Consider the following 26116-nt stretch of genomic DNA (forward strand, 5'->3'; position numbering starts at 1 on the left):
GAAGTACGTATATATTTGTACCATACAGATAGGAAGAAAGAGACTATGTGAATGAGTTGTTGGTTTTAGCTGGTGTGTGTGTATGTATGTTTTGTGTGTTTGTGTGTCCATTCATACATAACCTCATTTGGCCTTACCTGTTCCATTTATGTATATGTGTGCATATATATATAGGTGTATCTGTGAATGATATGGTCCTGGAAAATACCTTGTTTGGAGAATTACCATAGCAAGGCCCTGTCATGCTGAAACACCATCTGGAGACCTGGATTTAGGTGCGGCAGAGTGGGCTTCTCTGGTTGAAAGGAGGTACGCGGAATAAAGACCCTCCCCTTCCACAGCCTCTAAATTCTTGACGTAACACACTGATCTAGGGCAGTACTTTTCCATTAAAGATAAGAAAACTGGGGCTTCCCTGGTGGCGCCGTGGTTGAGAATCTACCTGCCAATGCAGGGGACACGGGTTCGAGCCCTGGTCTGGGAAGATCCCACATGCCGCGGAGCAACTGGGCCTGTGAGCCACAACTACTGAGCCTGCGCATCTGGAGCCTGTGCTCTGCGACAAGAGAGGCTGCGACAGTGAGAGGCCCGCGCACCACGATGAAGAGTGGCCCCCGCTCGCCGCAACTAGAGAAAGCCCTCGCACAGAAACGAAGACCCAACACAGCCAAAAATAAATAAATAAGCTGTCTGCCCCTTCTCAAAAAAGATAAGAAAACTGAGGCCCAGGAAAAGATGGTGGCTTTTCTGAGGCCTCTTGGTAAAAGAAGAACCCGTGAGCCCAGGTCTTCCTACATCAAGTCCTGTGCTCTTTCCATGAATCAGGTCACCTTTTCTTTTCTTCTTTGCTACCCTCCGTGGCACCTAATACAAGAAACACTGTTTCCCTTGCATTGTCTTGGCACATTGTGGTGGGAGGTTGTGCCTTGTCTAAGGCGTGTGCTCTGTGTGGCAGCCCTGCCAGCTGTGCATCCCCGGCTTCATCTCCTGGGTCAGTGCCACACTCTTTGGAGAGGAAGTCATGCCCATGTCAAAGCTGGGAGAAGTCAGCAGGACTCCGCTGCTGAGGAAGAAGTGTTCTCTCAGTGTAGGGCTCAGGAAACTTTTGAGCACAGAGAGCCACCTTCGGGGTAAAAAAAAAACACACAATCCACAAAGGTCAAAAGACGGAGGCCGGGCAAATAAAAAGAACTAAAAATTGTGCTCTTCCTTATAGGTCACAAAGTCCTTATACCTGTTTTCATTTAGTCCTCAGTAATCCAGGAGTGTCAGCCTCATCATTGCCTCTTCCATCTGAGCAGACTGAGACTGCCAAAGATTAAGTGATGAGCTCCGAGTCACACTGACCGCTTGGAAGTGGCAGAGCCTGCCGATTCCGGCTCTCTCACCAAAACTACAAGTTGTGCATCTTAGAGCTTTTGGCTGTACTGGGAGAGACGTAGGCAAGGCATAGAATGGAATTTCAGCCAGCCTCTGTTTCTCTGCCTGGTAGAGGGAGTGGGGAAGGGCCAGAGGGAAGAAGAGAATAAACAGGTGTAGAGGGAGGGAGGGAAGGAAGAGAAAGAAGATTCGGTGACCCTAGCCCAAGCCAAGGGGATGGGGCTCTGCTTTGGGCCATTCTGGCTAATCCTCTGCTATGTACCCCAAACACACCCTCCTATGGTCATTGGCTGAAAGCCTGCTGCCTGCTGGAGAATGTGAGCTCCCTGAGGACAGGGCAGCCTTGTCTAGCACTCCATCCCTACGCCTGCCCCACGGAGACTGCTCGGCAGAGGAAGGAGAGCAGTATTAGGGAGCTTGGGCTCTGGACGCTTCTCCCCGCGCTGGATCCTGTTATCCCCATTTTACAGGTGAGGGGATCAGATGCAACAAAGAGATAAAGAATCATCTGGAGAGATTTCAGGGGTGGGTGCATTTCTAACAGTGGGCAGAGTTGAGAGTTGTTGTGTATGCCCAGAAGAGCTGGGCATTTCTGGAAACCGTGCTTAGCTTTCTAGAGCACAGGCAGGCTGCCAGGCTCTGAACCCAGAGAGAGGTCTCATTAGCATTCAGAGGCCAAAGTCACTGTGGGGGCCGCCATCCAGGGCGTTGGGAAGAGACAGGCTGTGTTTTAATTACGACCTGGACTTTTGAACAAATCCTTTTCTCTGCTTGTCTGAGCCTTAGAGAAAACAACTGTGGGAAGTGTGTAGTCGGCAGCTGGGTCCACAGTGGTACCCATACAGCTGTGTACACATCTGGCACACAGGTGGTGGACTGCGTGTGCCTTTTCTCCTTGGGTTGCCCTGGGGTTAGTGAGGGTAACGAGAGCCAGAGCAGTAAGGTGAGGGCAACCTGGTCTTTACCCAGAACGGGGCAGCCAATGCAGAGAATGGAGAGAAATGGGACTGCCTCCCTCTTCTGGGTCTGTATCCCACCCCTCGCCCAATCATGACCATTTCACGATCTGAGCCCAGACAATCCTGCCACTTCCTCTGGCCGTTCCTGAGTCAACATGGTGGGATTTCTTTGTTGAGCTCACCCTAACCCTCCCTTCTCCAACTTGGGGGAAATTTTTGGAGTGGGGGATGAAATTAAGAAGGGAGGAGGAGATTAACAGGGTGGAAGTTAGACAAGCACAGATGCCACCACCTGCGGCTGTGGATTCTCAAGAGCTTGTTGACTCCTGGGAGCGTTTGCCTTGAGTCTGTTTAACAGTTCATTCCTGGGGAAGGGGAGGAGAAGGAAGGAGGGCTTGGGGACAAAGGGCCTTTGACCAGCTCCTGTTAAAGTACTGATTCGTTTGCTCAGGTTGGCAAACAGTGTCTAGGGACTCCGGGCCAGGGATGAACCGGGTGGGTTTTCTGTCCGATGCACAGCATCCAGCATGGGGGGAGGGGAGTAAAGGCAGTTGTTCAAGGGCCTGGGGTGCCCTGAGGTTCAGACACGGAGAGCAAAACCACCCCGGGCAGCTGGGGGAAGGGAGGGGGCAGGGGCAGGACTGCTGGTACCTGGACTTCTGTTTTGGGGGCTGTCACATACCTTGTTGGTGGTGAAAGAGCCGTACCAGCCCTAGAACTGTTTCCCAACCTCACCCCCCTTTCTGAAGCTGAGAGGCAGAGGGAGGGTATATCAGGATGGGTGTTTCTAATGTGTTTCTGATGGCCAAGGGCAGGGAGGATGGGTGTTGGGGCCCAAGGTCCGGGTTAAGAGTGAGACCACACATGCACTTCTCATCCCGAGCTGTGCTGGAGTCACCTGCAAGCTGGCCTCTGTCCAGGGAGGCCGTTCCCTAGTAGATTCATGGGAGGCGGCTTCAATCCCTTCTCCAAGCCTTGGCTTCCTTCACGAAAAGAGTTTGAATGGCCTCCCTCTTTCTTGTACCAGTTCCCTCCTTGGGAATTCCTCCTTACCTGCTTTTCCACTCTACCCTCAAAACTCTTTCCTTCATCCAGGAAGCTTCCAAGATAAACACACTGTGCACGTGTATAGACTTAGGCATCAACTAGTACAGCTTTAGAGCTGAGAAGTGATTAAATATTATAAACAGACTATGGCTTTATGCCACTCTGTTTTGTATTCATGAAACATTGTTTTGTATCATTCTTATATTCTGTTTCCCAAAGGTCAGTCCCTCTGGGTAGACGTTATTTATCTGTTCGTTTCTTCGTTTGCTGTTTCTCTCACTATCATATGAGCTCCATGGAGTACGGCGACTTTGTTTTCTACCATCTGTGCCCACGATAGTGCCTGACACGTAACAGACACTCCACGTAGGCTGGTTTATGAACATGAATGTTGCTGGGTGGGGCTTTCTTTCCCCGCCTCCCTGTTAAGACACAGTGTCTTGTGTAGCGCACAGTAGATGCTTCTGAATCAATGAGAGAATGAATGAAGACTAAATGAGCGAGTGAATGTATGAATGAGCTTTTGAGATGGGATTGGCCACACTTAAGCCATCATGGCGGATGGCCTGTCTATAGAAAAATGCTCTTCAGTTATTTATGTTTCCTTGTCTCCTGCCGAGGTAGGGCTCATGAGCAGAGCAGGGTGTCTTCAGCCCCCTGATATCCTCTGAGTCAGCTTGTGTCTGCCTTTGTGATGAGAGGAGGGGTGTTTGGAGCTCTATGAATTCACTCTGCCCATTTTGTCTCCGCTTGGCACCATCCTCTCCCTTATACCATCTGACCTTCCCATGTCTAGTGACCCCTCTGGTATGTGGAGACAAACAGAGAGTGTTTTTGAGAGAGATTTCCCCCCCTTATTGCGCTACTACTTTAAAAAAGAAAATAACTCTTTATTTTGGAAATAGAAAAATGAATGCTATAATGAATGAATCCCAGAGATATTTTTAGGGTCTGTTATCTCTGTGCTTATACCCAAGGCTTTGACAAAGGCAATTATGTTATCATGAGGCAATTTAAAAAAGAGAAAGAGAAACGGAGAAATCTACTTTAGATTTTAATCTTTCATAGGCTGCCCTGAGCTCTTACTGATCTGGGGTGACCGGGAAGAGATGGGCCACCTTTACTGGGAACCTACTGTGGGTCAGCTCTGAGGCCAGGCTCTTTGCACATCTATTTCAGAAGAGGGTGAGCAGGTGAAATCAACAGGTCAAATCAAATCAACCTTTATTGAGTACCCACCATGTGCAAGAGGTTGTAGGGCATATAAATATTCCGTAGGCCTAGTTCTTGGAATACAGGCTGTTGGCAAGATAAGTTATAAACATGGGAAAATTAAATAATAAGGCAAGATTAAGATATTTTAAGTCAGCATTAGGAAGCAATGCTCTTGGGACTTTTGGAGCTGGAAGAGATTGTGTGGCCTCACATCTTTAACAATAGCAAGGTTTTGCAGACAGCTGTCTGCAGAGCGGGCGGCAGAGCCCAGGCTTCCAGATCGGCTATTCTTGTGTCTTGAAGCATCTCCAGGTAACTGCCCAGTGACCAGCACAGACAGGTCATGGTGAAAGTGTTCAGAGGAGGTGCGGTCACTCCGGAGGGGTGTAGGGGAGGTCCGGGCAGGATTCAGGGAGAAGGTGGGAGCAGTTGTGTCCTGAAGGGTGTGTTGTATTCACGTAGATTAAACAGAGAAGAAAGGGCTTTGCAGGAGGGCGGCAAGGCATAACAAGGCCCAGAGGTAGGAAATCAGGAACGTTGTGCGCAGGTGTGGTGACATATCACCATCCTCCAGCTCTGGCCGCCAGGAGCCTGGGAGCCGACCCCACACTTCCCAGTCTCCAAGCCCTGGATCTGTCCCCTCCTGTCTGGCTTCCCTGCTGCTGCCTTAGTGCCGCCCCTTGTCACCACTCAGCTGCTCTCCCTCACTCATCTCTCCAACCCCAATTCCCCTCCACCTTTCACATTGCAAAGAGCTCCTTTTCTAAAACAGGCTCTTAGCATGTTAAAATTGTTCAAAGGCTTCTGGTTGCTTGTCAGATGCTGTCCAGCCCCAGTGTGCAATCCGGTCATGACTTGCCTCACCTGTCACCCTTCTCCAGGCCCCCAGCCTCCAACCTGGTGGAGGACACAGCATGCTCCCACCACAGCATGTACTTGCAGGACGTCAGGCCTTTGCCCAGGCTGTTCCTTCTGTGGGGAATCCACTCCCCAACCCCTTCAGGCCTACTGCCTGCCCACCTTCCTGTCTTCCGTTTGACCAAGATTTATTGAATGGGTAATAAAATGCAAATCCCCCTGCTGACTCCCTGACAGTTGTCCTCTCTTCTGTGTTCCCGGGACCCTCTAGTTATTTGCACGTTTGTCTCTCCCATTAGCCTGAGCTCATTTCTGGAAGGGATTTTCTTTTATTCACCTTAATATCACTAGTACCTACTGCATCCGCCTGGCATAGATAGACACCCTCTTCGTGGTTGGTTGAAAGTAAGTGAAATGAGATGAGAGTTAAGTCCCGAGAGCTGGGCTGAATGCACTGAACGTCAGGCTGGGAAGTTGGGATGTAGTTTATCTCTCAACTAGATTACACGTCAGAATGCCCTGGGGAGCTTGTTAAAAATTCACATTCTGGGGCCCATCCTCTTGCATGCTGATTGGAGTGGGCCTGGACCTTTTTGTTATTGTTATTTTGTTTCCATAATCACCCCCCTGGGGATTCTGGGCAGCCTGCCTGACACCAGCCTGTAGGGCATCCTTTGGGAACACTGTGCCATGGACCACACCAAATACACGCTGGGCTTCAGCTCACCCTTCTTCCAGCACCTCTCAGCCTGCTTTTCTTAAGCCTTTGAGAGAGTAACTTAACTGAATTCTTTGGTGCAACCTCCTCAGGGAAGAAATCATCTGGATTTAAAACCTATTCCATTCCAAGCCTCTTTGTCCCAGCTCTTGAAGTTCCCTTCGCTGTTGACTTGAGAGGAGACCTGGGACCCAGCCACCTTTCTCACCGACCTTGCTTTGCTTTCTCCCATGCTGCCAGGCTGTTTGCTGTCAAATGCGGGGGCTGCTTTGAGGCCATCGCGCCCAACGAGTTTGTGATGCGGGCCCAGAAGAGCGTGTACCACCTGAGCTGCTTCTGCTGTTGTGTCTGCGAGCGGCAGCTCCAGAAGGGCGATGAGTTTGTCCTGAAGGAGGGGCAGCTGCTCTGCAAAGGGGACTATGAGAAGGAGAGGGAGCTGCTCAGCCTGGTGAGCCCGGCAGCCTCAGACTCAGGTGAGTGCCGTGTGGTGGGCAGGGGGCGGTGTGGGAGAGTGGGGTGCGGTGGCAGTCTGCATTGCTTTCTCTTTTAGAGAGCCAGCCACCAGGGCACCCTGGTCCCATGGCAGAGCAGTGCTGTGCATTCCAGGGAGTTTCTTTGTGAGCTTGGAGTAAGCTCTTATCAGTCAGCTATTGCCATGATGATGCTGCATAACAAATTACCCCCGAATTCTATGGTGTACGACCAGAAATACTTATTCACACATCCACAAGTCTCTGGGTTAATGGAAGTGACCTTGCTTCACACTGAAGGTCTTCAAGTCACCTGGGATCTGCTGATCTCAGCCGAGCTTAGCTCTAGGCTGTAGACCAGGTTCAAGTCTGCTCTGTGTGGTTCATGCTGGGGTCCGGGCTTGAGAAACAGCAGCTATGCTGGGGCATAATTTCCTGGCAGTGGCAAAAGTGCAGGAAGGCATGCTCAACCATGCAAGCACATTTCAAACCTCTGCTCATATCATGGCTGCTAATATTTCACTGGCCAAATCAAATCAGAAGATGAAACCCGAAGTCCAGGGAGGGGAAATACACTGCATGTACTGCGAGGCCCTGACAGGGTAAAGATTCATAAAACTATTAAAGAGAATGATGGATTGGAACCAATAATTCCATCTGCCGCAGTCACTGAACTATTCTCGCCTTTGTTTCCTCATCTGTCAAGTGGGAAAGCTGGAATCTCTAAGGCTTGGTGGGTCACATAAAGAAAGCATCTAGAATACACTTGTTCCACTCACCCAAGACCCACCCACCCTCCCTGGAGAGGGAAAAGAGAAGACATGGCAGAGGTTCAGAGTCCTTCTAGAGCAGGTATTACAAGGCCAGAGAAATTAAAACGGCCCAGGTGAAGCATGGAATGTCTTCCCAGGATGTCTGTCCCACAGGGCAGCGTGTGTCTTAGCCTGGCCTCCGTTTTCCTGGAAGAATCTGGAGACCCAATTAGGTGATATCCATGTAAACTTACTGGTTTTTGCCACTGCCGATTACAGTCCAGTTCCAAACGCCTTACTATGGCTTACAAGGCCTCTGGAATCTCACTCTGCCCAGCTCTTCAACCTCGTGGGAGCCCCTGAGCCCTCCCCTCTACACTCAGCAGACATCAGTGTCTCCACTCACTTCCACATCGTAAACGTTTCTTCCCTCTCTGCCTCTCTCCCTCACTCTTTTGTCTTGCTTGCATATCTTTTAAGCTTCTTTCTAAGGCCTGCTTCATCGAGGAAGACTCCTATTCCCATGTGCCGGGTGAGTTTACCCTTCACCTCTCCTGCCGTGAGATGGATCCTACTTGATTGGAGTTGCTTGCCTAGCTGTTTGTTGTCCTTGCCGGAGTGCTAAGCCCCATGAGGGACCGTGTGTGTCTTTTTTACCACTGTATCCACGGGGCTTAGCACACGCCTGGAACGCTGAGGGTGCTTGACAAAATCTGTGTTAAAGGATGAATAAACACATGGAACGGAAGTCCTACGGCGCGATGCTTGAGTCCGAGAGCTTTGGAGGTAGTCAGGTGGGCATTCTGACTGCACCACTTAGATCTGTGTGACTTTGGGCATGTTTCGGAACCTCTCTCAGCCTCAGCCTCCACGGCTGTAAAATGGTGAACATTGTGCCCACCTAATCATTTTATTTGGGGCAATAAAAGATAAATGTATGTAAGTGCTGGTGCTTATTTACCAAGTGCCTGCTGGTGTTGGCATCTTCATCGCAGTTGTGTTTTGCTTCCTTTACCTCCCAGCTGGTTCTTCTTGCCTGACTCCGCTTGCAGCCACAAGTAAGCTGACACCAGGGCAATCCCAACTTCTATTGGATTCATTAGACTTAAATTTTCCTGGATGTTTTAATCTGAGGGAAATTTCTCCTTGTCGGTAACACTGCCACTGAAATATTCAACGTCTCACTCTTGGGTAACTGGGCCCATCCTAAACTGAGCTTCATGGCCTCCACTTAGTAGGTTATCTCATCCTACTTTTCCTTTCGGTGTCCTGCTGTACCCACTCACTAGGTCTCTTCTGCAGAATATTGCGCAATCTTCAAATTCCCGAGGGGCTTAGGTGCTACGGTGATCAAAATACCAGCATGACCTCAGAAAGACATGCAGACACAGAAGGACATACCATTCTTTCTCACATGGACATAAATGCTGTGGTCTAGCTTTTCTTGCTAGAAATTGTGTGGGTCTTGACCAGTGTTTTCCAGTTACAGATTTTAATTGGCTACAGACAGTATGAGTCACTAGTGTATTGCCCTCTCCCCATGTGCAAAGACAAAAAGAAGTTGGATCTAAGGAGTGTTAAAAGTATAATGTTCAAAGACTTGTTGTTGCCAAGGGGGTGGGGACTGGAGAACGGAGGGATTGGGAGTTTGGGATTAGCAGATACAAACTACTATATATATTGGGCTTCCCTGGTGGCGCAGTGGTTGAGAGTCCGCCTGCCGATGCAGGGGACACAGGTTCGTGCCCCGGTCCGGGAAGATCCCAAATGCTGCGGAGCGGCTGGGCCCGTGAGCCATGGCCACTGAGCCTACGCGTCCGGAGCCTGTGCTCTGCAACGGGAGAGGCCACAACAGTGAGAGGCCCGCATACTGCAAAAAAAACCAAACAAACAAACAAAAAAACCCAGAAACTATTATATATAGAATGGATAAACAACAAGGTCCTACTGTATAGCACAGGGAACTGTATTCAATATCCTGTGATAAACTATAATGGAAAAGAATTTTTAAAAGAATGTATGTATATGTATAACTGAATCACTTTGTTGTACAGCAGAAATTAACACAACATTGTAAATCTACTATACTTCAATTTTAAAAAAAGTATAATGTTCAGAGTAAGCAAACTGCAGTGGGTCCACTTTTCCAACCACATTTTCAGCGATACGTTTTGTAGTTCCAGGCATTTCTTTCTGAGGCTGATATTCACAAACTGGAGCTTTCCAGTTCGCTTATTCATGTATTCATTTGTTCAGTAGACGTATCTTGAGTTCTTGCTTTATGCCAGGCATGGTGTCAGGCTATGAATGACAAGAATGGCATGGGGGTGGGGAGGTCTCCAACCCACGTCAGATGAAGGAACTGGAGATATTTAGGCTCGAAAAGTAAAGACTAAATAAGGACATAATTATTGCCTTCAAATGGTTGGACCCGACCTGTTTTTTTTTCTAGCTTCAGAGAGAAGAATTAGAATTCATTCAATTCTTTAACAAAATCATTGAGTATTTATACTACAGATGAAAAGGCAAAGGGAAGTAATTTTGACTCAACATAGGGGATGTTACGATGTTATTCTAATTATAAGGTCTAACACAGTGTAACTACTCAGGAGATACCCAATTGTTGTAAGTAATATTGGCGAGGTGGGAGGGGAGGATGGTGCCAGAAGACCTCTGTTGCCCCCTTCAGCTCTAAAATCTATCATTGTTTTTGCAGCTTTAAACGAAATGACAAAGTCTCAATCAGAATCAAATATGTTGTCTGTATCACTAATTTTGTCAATTACATAAATGTTGCAACATGAAATGTTTTGTGCGCCATCCTCACTAATGAGAGGAACAGCTTCTAGAGAATAGGGTTGTAGCTTTTAATTCCTTTGTTCCTTTAACAAAGCTTAGCATGATGCCAAGAGAAGAGTAAGTGATCAATAAGTACCTAATGAGTTGAGTTAAATCTTCAAGAAAAGAAGTCCACCTCATATTTACAGAAAGCAAACAATTTTAGGATCTGTCCCAATACAGATACAATTTTTCCTCTCATTTCTGTCCTGAGTGTTTTACATATTGTAGGTGCTTGATTAAATGTTTGTTGAGTGAATGATCGAATGACCTGTCATCTTTCACGTTTTTATCAATGGCTTGGATGAAGACACCGAAAGCAGGATTATTCGATTTGCAGATGACACAAACCTGGCAGGGAGTGCTGGTGTGGCCGCTGATACTCGCGATGTTCAATAAGATTTTGACAAGCTAACAGAACAGTACAAAGTCAGCAAGATGAGATCTAGCCATTGGGTTCCCAAATTCAACAGTAATTATATGCAGTGAGGCCTCTTTTCATGGAATTTCTCGTGGGGTTTTAGTTGATCATAAAGTCAGTAGGAACCAAAAGGCCATATACTGCATTACTAGAACTGTGATGTCCCTAACATGTAATTACAGTTCCATTTTTTTTTTTTTTTTTTGCATTGGTCAGAGTACGTTTAGGATTTTTGGTCTAGGTTTAAACGATGCATTTTAGGAGGTCACAAACCAATTAGAGAAAGTCTTGAGGAGAGCGATTGGCTCGTTAAATGATACATATCTAAAGAAACTCAGTATATTTAGTTTTGTAAAAATAAGACTAAGGAGATATGAGAGTCACACCCAAGGGTGTAGACCCATGTACTGGGAGTGAAATGACAGATTTTGGTTCAATATAGGATAGAACTGTGTCCAAAAAGGGTGCAGACTAGACTCCCTTTATGGGGAATAAACCTGCTTGTCTTTCAACATTTTAATTACAGTGGGTAGGTGACTGGGTTAGTGACCTCTAGGGCTGCTTAAATCTAGGATTTTAGAATCTATGCTGCTGACTGTTCCAACTTACACAAAAGCATGTGACACGTTTAGAGCTATGTGGGACACCAAACTCAGGAGATACTCGGGTGCTGGATGTTCTTTTCTTGTGTGGCCAGAAAATCCTCCTTTGTCCTGGTTCCTGCTTTGCCAGTGGCCTTGAAGGACCCTCCCAAGCAGTGGAATTGTATTTGTAGCCAGAGTCAGACCGTGTTCTTTGGGTTTATTGGGCAACTTGGATGCCGAGGGCCTCCAGTATAGACCTGGCAACATTCATGCCTGTGCTTTCTTGATCAGAGAATCCTGGGCTCTGACAATAATTGGTAGGCACGTTAGAGGTTATCTGGTTCAGACTCCCACCAGGAGCTCATCCAGCCTGTTTGAACCTGTCTGACCATGGGGAGCTCTTGACCTCACATTCTGAGTGTGGATTGTCAGAACTGTTGAATTGAGCCCCAATATCTATTTCCGTGTGTAACCTCAGCCTTGGCCTTGGTTCAGCTTTCAGAAACTCACAAAATATATCCGTCTCCCTGACATGTGGTAGCCCTTCGAGTTAGAGATGGAATCCCTTATGCTCCCTAAGTCTTCTCTTTTCCTTTCTAGTTCTTCCTCTTTCCTCCAGCTATTCCTTAGAAGAGACTCTTTGCTCTATCTACAAAAATACTATATTCTCTTTAGAATGTACCACCCAGAAGGGGATAAAATCTTCCATATGTGGTCTGAACTAGCACCATGTTATTATTACTACGTGTCATGGACATCGTATTCTATTGATGTCATTAGCTTTTTTGACCTAGGGAAGGGGGTGGAGACTTCGGGGCTGACTACAGGCCATCAGGGCTTCTGGCTCGTCCATGTTGCATTTCTTAATTACCTAGCCCTCTTATTTTCACATTTTCTTTTAACATCAGAGTTTGTCTAAGAATGTCTTGTGTAGTGATTTTTAAAAACTTTTAAAATTTTGGGCTTCCCTGGTGGTGCAGTGGTGGAGAGTCCGCCTGCCGATGCAGGGGACACGGGTTCGTGCCCCGCTCCGGGAAGACCCCACATGCCACGGAGCAGCTGGGCCCGTGAGCTATGGCCGCTGAGCGTGCGCGTCCGGAGCCTGTGCTCCGCAACGGGAGAGGCCACAACAGTGAGAGGCCCATGTACAGCTAAAAAAAATTAAAAAAAATAAAAAAAACTTTTAAAATTTTGAAATAAAATTTTAGATTTATAGAGCAGGTGCAAAGTGGGACAGACTTTCCCATATACCCTTCACTCAGCTCCTCCTAATGTCAACATTTTACATTTAAATATACATTTTGATAAACGTACCAAATTAACATTGGTACAGCTCTGTTAACCAAACTATAGACTTTATTCAGTTTCAGGAGATTTTCTACTAATATCTTTATCCATTCCGGGATCCAATCTAGGATACCATGTTGCATTTAGTTTTATGTTATATTTATGTTAAATTGCCTTTTTTCTTCATTTTTGGGATCACTAGAAATGCCTAGTCAGAATTTCATTTTTGCCTCTCCCCCAGCAGTATCTGTTATGTTTTATTTCCTTTTAGCATCTCTCACCGTAGGATCCATCTGTTTTTTGCTTATTTGTTTTGGGGTTCGTTTGCTTATCATTTTAAGATTTTCTTAACTGAAGAAGGGAATGCATTTTAGATCGTGCCCAGGGTTTATTCCTTGGCTATGATCTTCTCCCAGGGTTACATCCTCTGGTACCAGCTCTTCCTTGGTCAGACCAAAGTCCAAGAATAGCTGGTCTTGCACTTCTTCCTTTATCTTCTTAGAGTTAAAACTGTCAGCAGCCTAAGGCAGGATTCTTTCTGATGCTCTGCTTTTGTAGAGGGATTTTCCCAGAAGGAGCCTGGGTCATGAAGTCCCATGGTGAGTAGCCTTTCTGCAAAGGAGGTATTATGTTTTGGATGACTACAGCAATTTAGTGGCCTCTGTTTATCGGGTTGTCTGGACAGCACTGAAAGGCTTATGCTGCTTCTCTCCTAATGGTCTGCACTCCCCTGGCCCTCGCACGGTGTCTGGCATGCAGTAGGCACTCAGTAAATGTTTGCGTGAATACCTGTTCACGTTAGCCTCTGTGGTCCTCAGCAGAGAAACACCAACCAGAAGTATGACTTTCTTCTTACCGGAGCAGGAATGAAGATTATTCACACATCCCAGAGTTTACGAATCCTTCTTCCTTCTTAATTTTTCTTAGGATGTGGGATATTGCTGCTTTGAACGATTCAGATGACTCTCTTGTTCTCCTTGTGTAATACAGCTCTCTCTCCTCCTCTTTTCATTACCACTGATATTTAGATACTGGTTTTCATTTCCTTCTACAACCTTGGAACTGATTTTTTTGTATTCATTACAGAAATATTTCAGCCTATCTTGGAACTCTTCTTGTTCTTCGATAAATTAGAATAGAGAGGCAGCAGTTACCTCATGAGCTCTGGAAAATAGTTGACTGTCCTGTGGGATTATCTTGTCAGCTCATAGTCATGAATTTTAAAATGCAAGGAGAAGTCAGCAGGAGGTATGAGGAAGTCTCATTCTCCACCTGGTAGTACAAAGGGCTTGGGATCTAAAGTTAGACAGATCTGAACTTGAGTCTTGCCTGCACTCAGAAGCAGCGTGATCTTGGGAAAAGTTACAGGCACACCTTGGAGATGTTGGGTTTGGTTCCAGACCACCTTAACAAAGAGACTATCTCTATAAAGCAACTCACAAGGATTTTTTAGTCTTTTTTTTTTCTTTTTTTCTTTTTTTGCGGTACGCGGCCCTCTCACTGCTGTGGCCTCTCCCGTTGCGGAACACAGGCTCCGGACGCGCAGGCCCAGTGGCCATGGCTCACGGGCCCAGTCGCTCTGCGGCATGTGGGATCCTCCCGGACCGGGGCACGAACCCGTGTCCCCTGCATCGGCAGGTGGACTCTCAACCACTGCGCCACCAGGGAAGCCATTTTTAGTCTCTTAATGGGTATAAAAGTTATGTTCACACTACACTCTAGTCTATTAAGTGTGCAATGGCATTATATCTAAAAACACAATATACATACCTTAATTAAAAAATACTTTACTGCTTTAAAAAAATGCCAAAACAGTTACAATAGTAACATCAAAGATCACTGATCCCAGATCATCATAACAAATATAATAATGATGCAAAAATTTGAAATATTGCGAGAAGTACCAAAACGTGACAGAGACATGAAGGGAGCAAATGCTATGGCCAATACAGCCCCGACAGACTTGCTCAGTGCAGGGTTGCCACAAACCTTCCATCTGTAAAAAAAATGCAGCATCTGCAAAGCGCAGTAAAGTGGTACACAATGGAATGAGGTCTGCCTGTACTTCTCATCTCCAGGACTCTCTTTCTTAATCAGTAAAAAGTGGATCATAACACTTCTTTTGTGGATTGCTGTAAGAATGCAGAGAGGTAATGCATCTCAAGGGCCTGAAATTTGTTGGATGCCCAGTGAATGGCAGGTGTCATTGTTATCTCCTGGTGCAGAGGCTAGCATACTTCTGGATAGCTCATGGCTCATAAGCTTATTTCTCCAAAGATCTGTCATTTCACAAACATCTCATCTTCTGTCTTTGCGCTTCTATTTTAGATGCTTCTGGATAGCTGACCCGAGGGCATCTCAGGGTAGTACAGAGGGCCTCTCATTTGGGGTGGCTAGGATGATGGACTGGAGAGGGATCGATTCACTCCATGGGCCTGCGTGTCTCAAAGGTACTCTCCAGGCTTTGAACATTAGAGCTAACATTCCACCCTGGAAAGTCAGTGCAGAAGACCAGGAGGTCTTGCAGTCGCTTCTGGGACTCAATAGGAATTTCAAGCAAGAATGGAAAGGATGTGTTGAACTTAGCTGCTGTTCTCTTCTGCAACACTCATCTTTGAGTTCAGGAAGGACACTGAACCTGACAGTTACCTGTTAGATAATGCACTGTATTCCAGCAGAGGCCTCAGCATTGCTCTGTCACATGCCATGATCTATTTCTGTCCTTCCAAGCAGCCACCTAACCAACCTTTAATCCGAGAGAGATTTCTTACAGACGCCTACCCCGTGTCAGGCTCTGTGCTAAATGCTGTGTTTTAGTTGCAGAAAAAGAAGGGCAGAGGAGTTAGAGAATACTGAGCAACTCAGATCAGAAAAACATCACAAAGCCAGCCTCCTAATATCAGGGGGAACAGTGAGGCCAACCTAGTTGATATAAAGGGGCTGAGAGCTAGGAAAAGAGACATAGCCTGGAGATCAGCCTTGTCATCCTTTCCTTTAAGAAACAAGGGGGTGAGCTATTATAAAAACAAATACAAAAACAAAAAACCTTGAGTAGATATTAAAATACTTAGATAAACATTATAGTTGTTAAGAAACCATTTAAATTCTATTTTATATTTTCTTCTAAAGCAGTGTGTTCAAGACTCCTCTACAAGAGCATTGTCCAGAAAATTTTAACTGCAGCTCAGTAAAAATATGTTTTTTAAATTATGCCCTAGCATACACATTTATATGTGTATATGAAAAAAACTTCAACAGTTATATTGATTTACTGCTTAATCTACATGCTGATATTATCCATTATATTTATTTTTTAATTCTAGTCTTAGCCACTCTATTAATTTCATAATCCATTGGTGGATCATGGCCTAAAGTTTGAAAAATACTGCTTCAAAGGGCAGTTACTTTCAACCCTATCCCCAGGTTTTGGAATTATAAATTCCTCAAATTTCAAGCTAATGAATATGTTCTAATCTTCTGCATATACCCACACTGTGTCAGGTGCTGCGACTAACACCAAAGACTCAGAAGATATCGTCTGGCCCCAAAGACTTGGCTCAATGCCGTGCGTAAACACGCAATTACTGTTATCTGTTTTCATCTTTGTTGGTATTATTAAGGAGACATGAAGAGCACACATATTTATATCATGACTAGCACAAAGGTCTTTGTGGACATTTTTTGATTTACTAATCTGGCATCTCTGGATAGTAGGCAAGAGGCAGTTACAATTGCCTGAGCCTCTCAAAAGTTTTTTTCCAAAATCAAGTTTTGTCTTTTGTTAGTATCACAGCCATGAAATTGACGACCAGAATTATTTGTTGCCCTCAGCCTGAGGCTCAGAGCTTCTTGTCTCTTCTGAACCTTTGTCTTCTAGTGTATTTGTTTTGTCTTCGTGTTATAGATGGAAAAATAAGGACACAGGATACTTGAGTCGGGGATAAGCCAGAATAAGAACTTAATTCTACCAATTACCAGTCAGGATACTTGATACTCAGCCTTTGCTGTAATTATGAGTTGGGTAGAGTTTATCTTTGGTGCTTGAAACGTTACAGGCAAAATACAGATTATGCATTATCTCTTTTCTGCCGAACTGTAATTTAATTTTGGATATGTGCTCACACTTAATTTTGATAAAAACCAAAATTTAAAACTAGTGCAACGGCTTCAGAGCATATTTAATCTATAATAGTGTGTGTGTGCGTTCATTTCTTTGCACAATCCCTGTAAGAAAAAAAAATCGGTCAAGTGGACAATTGATCATTGTGATCTTTGCATGATGAAGATGATGTTAACAATTATGGAGTCCTCACTCTGCACAAAGCATTGCCTTAAGCACTTTACATGAGTGAACTAACTTAACCTTTATATCAAGCTGGTGACAACGTTATGATTATTCCCATTCTACAGATTAGGAAGATGAACATGGACAAAGTATTAATTTGCTTAAAGTCCTACAGCTAGTAATGAAAAGAGCCAGCATTCAAACGCAGGCAGTTCAGCTCCAATCTGATTCGTTAATAACTGGGCTGTATTGCCTAGTTGATAAAAATGTACACGTGTATTAAAATTGACCTCACGGGGCTTCCCTGGTGGCGCAGTGGTTGAGGGTCCACCTGCCGATGCAGGGGACGCGGGTTCGTGCCCCGGTCCGGGAGGGTCCCGCATGCCGCGGAGCGGCTGGGCCCGTGAGCCATGGCCGCTGGGCCTGCGCGTCCAGAGCCTGTGCTCCGCAACGGGAGAGGCCACAACAGTGAGAGGCCCGCTTACCGCAAAAAAAAAAAAAAAAAAAAAAAAATTGACCTCACGTTTTGTTCTCGTATTTCACTGACAGCTCTCCCTGCTAGTTATGGCAGGGCTCCAGGTACTCTGTCAGAGTTACTACCTGAGAGACCCCAACTGAAAAATCTTTTCACGTACAATTAAAGCAATGAAAACAAGGTGATTTGAACGGAGTCTCCACTCCCTTTCAAATCAATCACAAGTTTGCCTTCTGTTCTAACCTCTGGTTTCTCCTTAATAATTAATATAATTAATAACTATCACTATACTTCACACGCACACCTTTTATAAGGAAGTAGGAGGCTTTCAAGGGTCCAAAGCCGACATGATGTATGAATGTGAAAGTACTTTAAAAGTATGCATAAGGTACTATTATTGTGTTTTGTTGTTTTGTTTTGTTTTTACAACTACTCAACAAACTTCTGTTCTGCTCCCTATGGCTTATTTGATGGCAGCAGGAAAAAACAGTTGCTCTTTTTGTCCAGATGAGAGGTAGAGCCATCCAAACCACAGTCCTCATTAATTAAATGGATAAAAGTACAACGGTGGAGTAAATTAGTACCTATAAAAACTTTTTCTAACAGGCTTCTACAGGCTGACCTGGAATGTCCTGCCATCTGCTATAACCCCACTCTCAGGAGAAATGCACTCAGATTAGTTTTTCCGGCGGCGGTGATGAAATTTGTGCTTCTGTCTATCCATCTTCGTATCGGATCCTCTTTGGGTACAAGGGCAGGGCTTTGCAGTGTGACTGGTGAGTGTTAGGAGTGAAGTCTCTGGCCATGCAGAGCCAACCCATGACTTTGACCTTTCATGACCTGAGCTAAATAATCAGAGACTCACTTTCCTTTACTATCATGTAGTAAAGATGGGGGAGGAGGTGCAGAAAAGACGCCAGTTTTCTTACATTGACTTTCCAGCCAAGTCTATCAACTTTTAGATTTCCTACCAAGAGTTTTCATGATGGGTCTAAAGAAACTTTAGACAGTATATGGAGCAAAAGGAAGAATCACCCCCAGTAGTTCCCTGTGTCCTGGTATCAGTGACCTAGGAAAAACCCAAAGTCCAGTTTACTAAGGATTGGTGGCAAGCCAGGTTATGGCTTCCTCTGAGCACTTTGATATTTGATGCTGTAAAAGTATATGGAAGACTGAGTAATTTAAGAACCATTTGGATTCTTAGTGGTCCAAATCCAGGTTTGCACATTGGGATCCAGAGCTGTGCTTTTCTCTTCTTGGGGATTTGAGTAGCATGTGCATGTGTGCATTGGGTAGGATCAGTGGACCAAGCTGGTGTTCGAAGTGAATGTCCAGGTATTCCTTCTTAGGAATCATAAGCAGGGGGGTGGAAGCAGTGACTGAACCAACTCAACATTCGTTCCATCCATAGAAATTTGCTTGAGTGCCTGCATCGGGCAAGGACTGGGTTTGGGGCATGGGGGGGAACATGTAGAAGTATATGAGGTTTGACTGATGAGCAAATATTTTAGAGCACAGACTGTGTAGCTGGCCTATTATAGGTGGTTGAGTGAAAGCTCTGCTCTTATGAAACATACTCTAATGGAGGGAGACAGTCAATAGCCAAATAAATAGATAAATGAGATTGTGTGTTCAAATGAGAGTTACTCTTCAAGGTAGTCACCCTATAAAACTTATGCTACGTATGTATTTTAAAAAATACTTTGGACTCCTGTGGAATGGGCCTTGAGGATTTAATGGGTCTGGGGGTACAGCCTGGGCTTTAGGGATTTTTTGGAAGATCCGTGGTTGACTCTGATGTGCAGCCAGGGTTGAAAACCACTGATCTAGTCGAAGGTGAAGCTCAGGGGGACAGAGCTGGGGCACCTCAATCAGCTGTTTTTCCCAACTGCAGAGCTTTGGTGCTGAACCAAAGAGATTCTAGCATTAAGACAGAAGGCAGCTTCTTCATTAGAGTGAGAAGGGTGGTGAGATTTAGCAAAGAAAAATCCGGTTAAATTTGAATTTCCCATAAATAGTGAATAATTTTTTGGTATAACTATATCCTATGCCATACAAAGTTATTGTTTACCAGAAATTCAAATTCAACTCTGTGTCCTGTATTTTATCTGGCACCTCTAGATACAGTGAGCATCTAGTGGGGAGCGGGTGTAACCAATAGGGTGGTGATTGGTGCTGGAGCCTGCACAGGTGTATAAATAGACGATTGATTGACTGGTTGGTTGATGCTAGCTAGATAGGGAGAAATGTAATCCTGTCTCAAGACACCCGAGTTCCCATTTCCCTTACGTGTGCGGGTTTGGCCCCAGCCAGGCACGAGGAGGCTCTCTCTCTTGGGCCTTAGAGAAAGGCGGCGAGTGGGACTCTCCCGTTACCTTGGCAACTCCCTCCTGCAGTCAGTTCACAACCCTTTGAATGACGCTCCTGCTAGGCGCTCACCAGTCCGATTTCTTTTCTTTCTCGCTCTCGTTTTCGCTCCCAGCGCTCAGGCTGAGCCAGCGAGCCGAGGCGGGGCTCTCCGTGCCATCAGGCCGGGAGGGAGAGCGAGGTGCCGGGCGCCCCAGCACATCCGGGCACCGCATTCACCCGCTCCTCCGAGGCCCTTTAGAAATATACAAGGACGAGCGCAGAAACACACACGGACGGCAGTTTTATGAGAAAAATGCAGATAAAGAGCCCGGCGGTAGGGCCATATGTTCCCCATAATCTCCAAAGCCGTCACTTCAATTAGAGCCTCCCCTGAGTTCTAATGCCCGGTCCTGAGTAAACAAGCCGCTCTGAAAGCAGAACTCGGTTTCCAATTAAAAGTGTACTAACATTTCTCCTTCCCTTAATTCCCGCCGAGCAAAGCCCCGCGCGGGCGGAGGCGCGCCCGGGTCGCGGCGAGGTCGTCGCCGGTCCCCGCCGCCCCGCGCCACCGCGTTCCCAGGTGACGTCAGGCGGGCCCGGGATTAGGGCCCACCCTGCGCTCCCCGCGCCCGCCGCAGAGTTAATTAAAAGTAATGCCACGGTAAATCCGCCGCTCTCTTCTGGTGGAGCCGCCTTCGCCCGCGGGCCAGCCTTGGAGGGAGGGCTTTCCGAAGCAGGTGCTGGGGATTTGCGTGCGTGAGTGTGTGTGTGTGTTTGTTTTAAGAGGGAGGGACGTGTTGTTGAGTTTTGGAGGCTGAGATGACCTTTCCCCCCTCACCCCGTGCCTCCACCCCTGCACGTGCACTCGGATGGGGACAGACAGAGGCACAGACACATGCCACCTGAACTGGGCTTTCCTTTTGGCTCCCAGGGGGCCTACGCATCCTGGATTGGATTTTGTTCCTGGGACTCAGGACTCCTGCACACTCGGCTACAGATATCACTTACTGACTTGTCTCCCCCCACCCCTTTCATGCCCCAACCTTGAGAATTCTAAGAGCATAAATAAATGGTGGCCAGATCTGAGCTTATTTAAATAGCAGGAAAGCAACTTAACACCAACTGGCCTTCTTTAGGAGCTCTTTGGAGTGCTGAATCCGAACCTTGCAGGTCCTTCAACCTCTACATCACGGCATTCTAAAAACTTGGTCTCTGTGGATGCTTTCTGTTCAGCGCAACTGGTTGAAAGTTGCCCGGTTTCAGATGGGAGAGTGATTGCTAGATTAACTTTCTGGCCTACTCTCTATACCATGAAAGAATCAAAGAATTGAAACCATTATCTGAAAAATTCCAGAAACATCAACAAGCAGAAAAGCCTCAGTAGATCATTCAAATGCAAATGGTTTTCCTTCTTTCATGAATTAACGACCCAAGTAATTACTTTAGTTTTCAGCTTGGCCTTGATGGTGAAGACCTCAGAGAATTAGTCTCACTAAGTCCATGACTGTTTGTTTATTCCTTACTCTCTGATTGATGCTAACTAAATTAAATTGAGGCCAGTTCAGCAAACATTTTGAGGACCTATATATCTGTCAGACTCTGGGTTAGATACTAGTGATTACAAGAGGAAGGGAAACAACCTCTGTGTTGCAAGCTCTCAGGTTCCTCTGTGGATAAGAAACTCCAGTAACAAAATAATTACAGTAAAATATAATATGTGTGTATGTTATAGTGGAGGTACAAAGTGCTGTGATCGTAGAGATGGGATCAGTAATTCCTCTTGGGGTGTTTATACGTTATTGGGGCAGAGGGATCAGGGGACTGTTTTCTGTTTGTTTGTTTGTTTGTTTTTTTGCGGTACGCGGCCTCTCACTGTTGTGGCCTTTCCGGACGCGCAGGCTCAGCAACCATGGCTCACGGGCCCAGCCGCTCCGCGGCATGTGGGATCTTCCCGGACCAGGGCACGAACCCGTGTCCCCTGCATCGGCAGGCGGACTCTCAACCACTGCGCCACCAAGGAAGCCCCAGGGGACTGTTTTTAAAAATGCTCACAATGGATGTGACATAGTAGAGTGGTTTTGACAGAGTACGTCATTTTCAGGTGATGAAAGGCAGATGAGTACATTGTTAGAATGGTATAGGTTTGCACGTACAGAGTTGCAGAAATAGGAATGTATCTGGCATGAGAGGAGGGCTGGAATGTAGGGTTCCTCTGCGGTAGTGGTCCCCAGCCTTTTTGGCACCAGGGACTGGTTTTGTGGAAGACAATTTTTCCACGGACAGGGCAGGAGTGGGGGGCGGGGGGATGGTTCAGGAGGTAATGTGAGCAAGGGGGAGTGATGGGGAGTCTTGGCCTGGTTCCTGACAGGTGTGGCCTGGTTCCTGACAGGCCTCTGACCAGCAGTGGTCCGAAGCCCAGGGGTTGGGGACCCCTGCTCTGGGGGTCTGAGATCCTGGTGTTGGTGAACAGCAAGAGTGATGCCAAAATGTGAAGTGTTTTGTGTAGCATCTTATCTTATCCTGATGGTCATTTAAAGTCTGATCAGAACTTTGTAAACACAGCAGTGACGTTACTCAATTTGTGCTTTCAACATAGAAGTATGGAGGGTGGGTTGGAGTTGAGGTATGACTACAGTCAGGGAAGCTGGGCAGGAGGTTATTACCATGTTACAGGTGAGGGATAAGGCTTGAACCAAGGCACAGATTAGAGAGAGGTTTCAGAGAATTCTTTCCTTCATTTATTTATTCAATACCAAGTGAATCTCTACTATGTGCCAGGCATCATTCTAAGTGCTGGGGACATAATGGTAAACAAAACAGGCCAATATCCACCATTGGGGAGCTTGAATTCTAGAATTAAATGATGTTAAGTATAGGAAGAAAAGCTGAAGTTGAGGGTGACTTTGAGGTTTCTAAATTGAAGGAATGTTGTTATCACAAGCAGAGCTAGAAAGTTCAGAAAAGAAGGAAAGATCTGGATAGTGAACTCAGGTGGGTCGTGTTGAATTTGAAGGTTTTTGTGGACCACGTGCATGTGGGCAGTTGAACACATCTCTGGGATTCAAGAGGGAGGTCAGGTGTGGATTTGAGGATCACAGAAAAGCTGAGGGTTTAAAACTAGGTAGTTTTTCACCAGTGTCTCCACCGATGCAGTTGTTTGAGTCTGCATGGCTATGGGAAAACAAACAACAAAACAATAACAACAGACATCAAGTACAACAGTGGTTCTCAAAGTAAATATATCCCAGGACCAGCTGCATCAGCATCTCCTGGGAACTTGTTAGAAATGTGAATTCTTAGACCCTACTCAGACCTCCTGAATCAGACACCCAAGGGGTGGGGTCAGAAATCTGTGAGGCTGTTGCCCTGTAAAATGTGAGAACTACTGAACTAGAGCAGCCCATACAGCCTACCAGATACAAGCCATGATGACTATAGCTCACGCATGAGCAGTACTTGTTAGGACTACTGTATACAGAAACTGATTGTCTACATCCAGGACACCTGTGGGTTGTTCTGATTTCCCCCAGGGAACATGTGGACACAGCTGTTAATTTACATCCTGAAGTGTTATGCCTTGATTCCAGCTTCTTTTTTCATTCTAGTGTGATCTGTGGTATTGTGGGGCTTCTACCCTGTCTCATTCACCTCAGATTCTGATGATTGCAGTCTTCTGTTTGTCCATGTTTTTATTATATCCCCAACCATACTATGAATGAACGGATATGAAAGGACCTAGGCATCAGATAAGGCTTGACAAAACCGTTTCTGAAATTCCTTTTAACTCTGATTCTATGGTATGAATGATGCTCACACACACACACACACACAACCATTCTACAAGTTCCTCTTTATTACCGTCACCTCCAATGTGATTCATTCAGGCAACACTTGAACCCATCCTCTGTGACCAGCCTCAGACTGGTCACTCAGGGAACATAAAAGATTCAAAAAACACCACCTTCGTGGTCCAGATGGGCCTCAACACACTCGAACTGACCAGCAAATAATACATTATCGTCTGAATAAATTGGCAGTGATTTGATGTATGTTCTAGGTGTTTGAATGATTTTAGAGAAGAGAGAAACTGATGAGGACAGGAGTAGTCAGTGATCCAGTTAATGCATTGTTTTAAAACAGAGGCTGTGCACACCTGGATTTAATTTCTAGCTCTTCCACTTGCTAGCTGGTGACCTGGGGTAAGCAGTGGGAGCTTCCCTTTCCTCACTTGTAAAATGGGCTGTTGTTAGGCTTGTACAGGATAATATGTATAAAGTGTTTATTGTGGTGTCTGGCACACAGTAAGTGCTCAATAAAGAGAATGTGTCATTGTACATACGCACGGGGGACTTTTGCTTGTCGTTTTGACATCCTATTCCTACACTGGCAAAGGAGAGTGAGGAAATCCAAGAAGTGGTAACATTCCAAGGGCATCTTCCGACTCACCACAGTGCCCTTTTCACATGGTTGAGAAGCTGTGTGTTAGGCGGCCTGACAGTGATTCGAGGAACCACAGCTGGCATTACCTCATCTAACAGCTGGGGTGTGATGAGAGGGAATTCAGGCCCTCAAAGGAGGGACAAAGGACACCAGACATGATCCCTGCAAAGTGGAACGTGCCAAAGGGAGTGTGACATTGATTCTAGCACTTTCCCCAAGAATTCGTTTAGATTCATGTATATGGGGCAGTCTGGTTTGAATAGTGTTGATTTTCTTCATAAACGAACTACAACTTGGGACGCTTCTCACCTTTGCAGAAGTATGTGCCCCCCCCCCCAGCGCAGATGAGGCAATGATATCAGACGTTTCCTACCCTGAAAAAAGTACAGGGAAGTGTTCACTCTCCATCACTCCTTCCTTTGCTCGTGTCTCCTGGTTCTCTGGGATGCTGTAAGCCTACTCCATGCTACCTGTAAGAGAGATCCATGGAGACTGGGTTTTCCCTCCAAAAGGCTGGTAGAGCCATGCACTGGAATTTTTCCGGTGCTTTTCCTGGGTTGAGAAAGGGAACGGAAAGGCCTCCCTCTCTTTGATGAACCCTGGGTCTTTGAGCCAGGACACAGTAATTGCCAATGCGAAGGGCTCAGTGCAGGGCTGGACCTCTCCCCAGAGGGTCAAGGCTCCCACAGGCCTCTGCACACCCTCAGCTGGAGCCTTTGCTGCCCTAGCACAGGGGCATTCCCCAAGCTGTCCCTACACCATGAGCCATGGAGGCAGGTTTTACAGAGTGTTCCCCACGCTGTTCATTTTCTTTGACTTTGGGTGTGCCCAAGGGCCAGAAGGAGGTTTTTCCTTCTCCTTGTTTGAGAGCTCGTCCTTGAGAGTACTTAGTCAAATGCATACGACAGACTGGTTTCAGTCACTGTAATGCCCTGAATGCATTTGGATAGTCTATGTAGGCAAGTTCCCTGTAACAACAGATCTATAATCCTTAAGGTTCCAGAAAGTTGGGTGAAACTTGTATCTCAAAGGCTAGAATTCTCAAGTTATAAGCTCTAGAATTTATGATTTTCAGAACAGGTTAAAATGCCTATTACATTAGTGTAAGTAGAGGGGAAGGATTATTCAGATATAATAACAATGGTTATAATTTTGCATCAAACGTAGGTTCATGTCACCCAACTAACTTGAACTCTCAATGAAGCAGAATGTCATTTGAAGTCCTCCTGTGGTATAAAGAGTGAATTAATCAGAAAATAAATGGATATTAAAGATTTATGTCAAGCAACAACCTTGAAAAAGTGTTTTTCCAGAGTTAGTCCCCACTCAGCCCCATCTTCTAGACTTTCTACCCTTGCAGGTGTATAAAGCAATTGTTTATGCTTAAAACAGTATCCTTCAGGACTTACTCAAAAATTGAGAACCATACAGAAAAGAGTAATTCGGTCTATAAACTTAGTGAAGCAGAAAGATGGAATAATTTACATTAGAAAACTTTATATCAACAGATGTTAGGCGTGTTGGTGCTCAACCCTTCAGTCTGAGCACATGGCGTTAACAAGAATAGCACTTTTCTACAACATCAGTCCTGGGGTTCCTGTCCCCAGATCCACAATTTAAAACAAATAATGAGGAAACATCAGCCAAACTCAAACTGATAGACTTTCTATAGAATATCTGGCCTGTATTTTTCACGAGTGGAGGCTCACGAAAGTCAAAGGTTGAGGAGCTGTCCCAGATTGGGAAAGGTTACGGCAGCACAGCAACTAATTTCAGTGTGGCTTCCTGGGTTGGGTTGTGGACCAGCAGGAGGCCGTCAGAAGGACAATTAGCAAAATTTGAATGAAGATTCAAATTTGTATTGCATTAATGTCACTTTCTAATTCTGACAATTGTACTGTGGTTATGCAAAGATATCACGATTCTTAGGAAATATTTAAGTATTTAGAGGGGGAAAAAAACAGTAGCCCATTCCATGGGCAGTGGGTCAACAAAGTTTTATGCTGAGGTGTTCACCTTATCAGCTGAGCAGGAGCCT

At 45.8% G+C, this 26116-nt stretch overlaps 1 protein-coding gene across 1 annotated transcript in view; it reads left to right on the forward strand.

Moving 5' to 3' along the window:
• Window positions 1-26116, forward strand: part of LMX1A (LIM homeobox transcription factor 1 alpha) — a 150405-nt gene that overhangs the window by 97192 nt on the left and 27097 nt on the right. The window contains exon 4 of the mRNA XM_060142224.1: window positions 6418-6650. Within this exon, the coding sequence (XP_059998207.1) occupies window positions 6418-6650 (233 nt within the window). The remainder of the gene's footprint in view (window positions 1-6417; window positions 6651-26116) is intronic.

Source organism: Lagenorhynchus albirostris, chromosome 2 (genome assembly GCF_949774975.1).
Source record: "Lagenorhynchus albirostris chromosome 2, mLagAlb1.1, whole genome shotgun sequence".
Classification (NCBI taxonomy): Eukaryota; Metazoa; Chordata; class Mammalia; order Artiodactyla; family Delphinidae; genus Lagenorhynchus; species Lagenorhynchus albirostris.